This window comes from Malania oleifera, chromosome 10, assembly GCF_029873635.1.
Source record: "Malania oleifera isolate guangnan ecotype guangnan chromosome 10, ASM2987363v1, whole genome shotgun sequence".
NCBI lineage: Eukaryota > Viridiplantae > Streptophyta > Magnoliopsida > Santalales > Ximeniaceae > Malania > Malania oleifera.
The window spans coordinates 8,574,801-8,578,458 of record NC_080426.1 but is presented as its reverse complement, the minus strand read 5'-3'; the positions used below and the strand labels follow the sequence as shown (position 1 = coordinate 8,578,458).

The following is a 3,658-nucleotide window of genomic DNA, read 5'->3' as shown; positions in this document are numbered from 1 at the left end:
CTTTTTCGTTAATACCTAGGTTTTGAGGATGAGTTCTCTAGCATGGTATCAGGTTCAAAACCTAATTTTTCCTAACCTTCCTTACCTTGCCGCTGCCCACCGTTCTGAACGCATGCAACACTCTGGCAGCTCTCCGTCCGAGTTCTTCTTCTTTGGCGGTTTGTTCGTTCTCCCTCTCAGTTCTTGTCATTTTTGGCGATATCCCTCGGCTTCGTTTCTGGCTTCTCTGGCTCGTCTCTCTCAATTCTCTAGCTTTCTCGGTTCCGGCGTTCAGTCTTGCAGTCTTGTAGTCCCAATTTCGTCTTGCAGTCCCAACGTTCGGTCCAACGTTCTCGGTTCCGTCTCGTAGTTCCAGCCATATCTCTCAGTCCCTCTCTGTTCCCAGTTCTGGTAGCTTCTCTCATTTCTCTCGTCTTCTTCGGCGTCGTCCCCGTTAACTCCATTTTTTTCCAGCGAGAGCAGCAGTGGCAGTCCTTTCAGAGTTCTGCACTGTTGTTCTTTCTCTTGCAGGCAAGCGACATCTCAGTTCTTTCTGTCTCTTTAGCATTCCGTTTGGCCTTTTCTCAGTTCGTTCAACCCACCGACATCTCAGTCTCAGGCAGTTTTTCTGATTCGCAGATCATCTTTGGCGTTCCTCCGTCTGTGGTCGTTTTATCCGAAAAGAGCAGTAGTAGCAGCATCCCGTCAATTGCTTCGACTATCTTCTCTCAATATCCCAAAATTCACAGAATACAATACAATAACTTAACGCCAAAGCCTCGATATCTTTCACAAGCATCGGCGACAAAGCGCATCTTCACATGAAAAGGCTCCCATGCAGCACTCCGACGGCACCTTTGGCTTCTATGATTAAACAATCGCTGTATTTTCCTTTCAGTTCTTACGACGAGGCTATCAACTCGAAGATTTGTATTTTTTTTGGCCGTCGCAGAGATTGGATTTGACCCAATTCGGAGGTTTGATTCATCTGAATTGATCTAACGTTATGGAAGCATCTGATTCTTCAATGGCTGCAAATACTGTCACCGGTTCTCCAACCTCTTCTGAGATTGCTATCCCTGGTTTTACCAGTGAACAATACCGTCAACTGGATCTTTTATCGCCATTGAACACCAACTCTGCCAATTTTGCCGGCAATCTTGCCTCTTGTCATTCTACTTCTTTTTCTAACATTGAATGGATTGTTGATTCAGGTGCCTCCGATCACATGACTTCCAATTTGTCTTCTCTTGATAATATTCAGCTTCTCAATGAGCCATGCCCTATTAAGCTTCCAAATGGTGACATCGTTTCTGTAACTCATACCGGCATTATGCGGTTTTCTCCTAGTTTCTTTCCTTCTAATGTTCTTTATGTGTCTTCATTTAAATTTAATTTATTATCCATCAGCAAACTTACCAAGGATCTCAATTGTGTTGCTATATTTTTTCCCACCTTTTGTGTTTTTCAGGACTTATCAACGAGGAGGCTGATTGGAACGTGTGAAGTACGGGATGAGCTTTACCACTATAAACCTCCCTCCGCCTCAGTTTTCCACTCTCAACGTGTTTCTGATACTACTCTTTGGCATCAACGTCTTGGTCACCCTTCTATTTCATGTATTCCGAAAACCTTAAATATTTATTCTTTTCATTTGCCTGGTGATGTTTGCGCTAGAGCAAAACACACTCGTTTACCTTTTTCTTTAAATACAAATAAGAGCACATTTTGTTTTAATCGAATTTATTGTGATATATGGGGTGGTTATCCTACAACTTCACTTTTTGGTGCACATTATTTTTTAACAATCGCGGATGACTACTCACGTGCTACATTGGTCTATCTTATGCGCATGAAATCTGATACTTTGTCTATCTTATACGTATGAAGTCTGATACTTTCTCTTGCTTTATGAACTTTTGCGCCATGGTTAAAAATCATTTCAATTGCACTGTTAAGCACGTGTGCACTGATAATGGTAGAGAATTTCTATTCACTCCACTTCAAACCTTTTTCCATAATCAAGGCATTTTTCATGAGCGCACATATGTGGATACACCTCAACAGAATGGTGTAGCCGAGCGTAAACATCACCCTTTTCTTAATGTGGCTCGGTGCTTATGTTTTCAAGCTAATCTTCCCATCTCTCTTTGGGGTGAATGCATTCTCACAGCCACTTATTTAATTAATTGCACCCCTTGACCCAACCTCAATCATATGTCCCCTTATGAACTCCTTTTTCAGAAACCACTATCATATACACGCTTGCGAGTGTGTGGGTGCTTGTGCTATGCCCAAACTGCTCGACAACACCGCGATAAATTCTCTCCCCGTGCTCTTCGATGTGTTTTCTTAGGTTATCCTGCTCATCATAAAAGCTTATCGTGTCTACGATCTTGAAAACAAAAAAATTTTCATCTCCCGTGATGTCACTTTTGAAGAGAATATTTGTCCCTATCATCTCATATCTCCAACTCCAATATCTCCTCTAGTCCTTCCCCTTCCCATTCCTGATATACATCCTTCCTACACTTTACCTACTCCATCAACCACACCTAACCCTAGCCCCTCATCTCTCCCTCTTTGTGACTTGGCCTCCTCACCGCCACCCTCACCCTCACCCCATCGTTTCTGTGAGCAGTTCCAAAGTTAGTATAAGATCCTCTTAACTCTCTCTTCTTAATACCTAGGTTTTTAGAGGTAATTAATGAATGAGATTATTATTTTTGTCGCCATCTCAATTGCAGTCTTGTGCCTTGGAAATGGCTTTTTGTAATAAATAAAAAAAGAAATAAAGAGGGGAAAAAGTATGGTAGACATGTCAATGTCGGGGGAGAAGATTGTTCAATTGATTTGAACGAGGGAGACTGGAGTCATTAAAACGACATCATTTGGATAGACCAAACAACGAATATTGACTGAAACCCCTTACTGCTGCGTGTAACCAGAATACCCAAACAATTTTTTCTTTCTTTTTTTATTTTTAATACATTCTTTCATTCATCAAAAACATAGTTTTGAATCTTTTGATATGAATCATGAAAAAAGTCAAAAGACGAAAACAATCATGGAACATGAATCATGAAGATGGCTAGGCCAAGTACTTGCAGGATTTAAATATTTTGTTGTCAATGTTCTTCTTGTTGTTGTTGATGGTGGTGGTGCTAATGATCACGACGATGCATGATGAGAACTAATTCATGCTATACCATTGATTGTTGTAATAGCATCACATAGGGAGAAGTCTTGTATTGCTTGAGTGATTTTGATAAAACATATGTTCAAGGATCCAAATTTTAGAGTAAACATTGTTCTATGAGCGGGTGCAAATCTAATGTCAAACCCACTGCTTATCTTGCTCCGCTTCCATCTGATATGGGCCCTGGAGGTAATTCAATCCCAAGTGTCACTAATGAAGGAGGATTTTGTGAGGAATATTGATGTAGGATGGTTCTAACTAGCCCTAGTCCTAACGGTTGACCCTCTTTCTAGCACACACAATATCACAATCTATGGGAAGAATTGAATTAACCAAGCATGAACATCACAAACATATTCTAATGATCACAAGTTGTTGAGATTTTGAAGACGTATATGATTTGGTTAAAAGCCCTTAGTTGATCATTTCATTCAAATAATCAAGTTCACTTAAAGGATGTTATTTTAAAAGTCTTAGATA

General features: G+C 40.5%; 1 protein-coding gene across 1 annotated transcript; it reads left to right on the top strand.

Annotated features, from left to right (window-relative positions):
• The first annotated feature begins 207 nt into the window (after positions 1-207).
• Positions 208-1,725, top strand: LOC131165307 (uncharacterized). The gene is made up of 2 exons (XM_058122967.1): positions 208-1,317; positions 1,451-1,725. Exons 1-2 carry the CDS (start codon positions 986-988, stop codon positions 1,470-1,472), a joined length of 354 nt encoding a protein of 117 aa, XP_057978950.1. The 5' UTR covers positions 208-985; the 3' UTR covers positions 1,473-1,725.
• Positions 1,726-3,658: the final 1,933 nt, after the last annotated feature.

Excerpts from the sequence above, each read along its gene's own strand:
- LOC131165307 (XM_058122967.1), top strand. The coding sequence starts at position 986 with ATGGAAGCATCTGATTCTTCAATGGCTGCAAATACTGTCACCGGTTCT. Across the intron at positions 1,318-1,450 it reads ACTCATACCGGCATTATGCG|GACTTATCAACGAGGAGGCT; the intron begins GTTTTCTCCTAG and ends TGTGTTTTTCAG.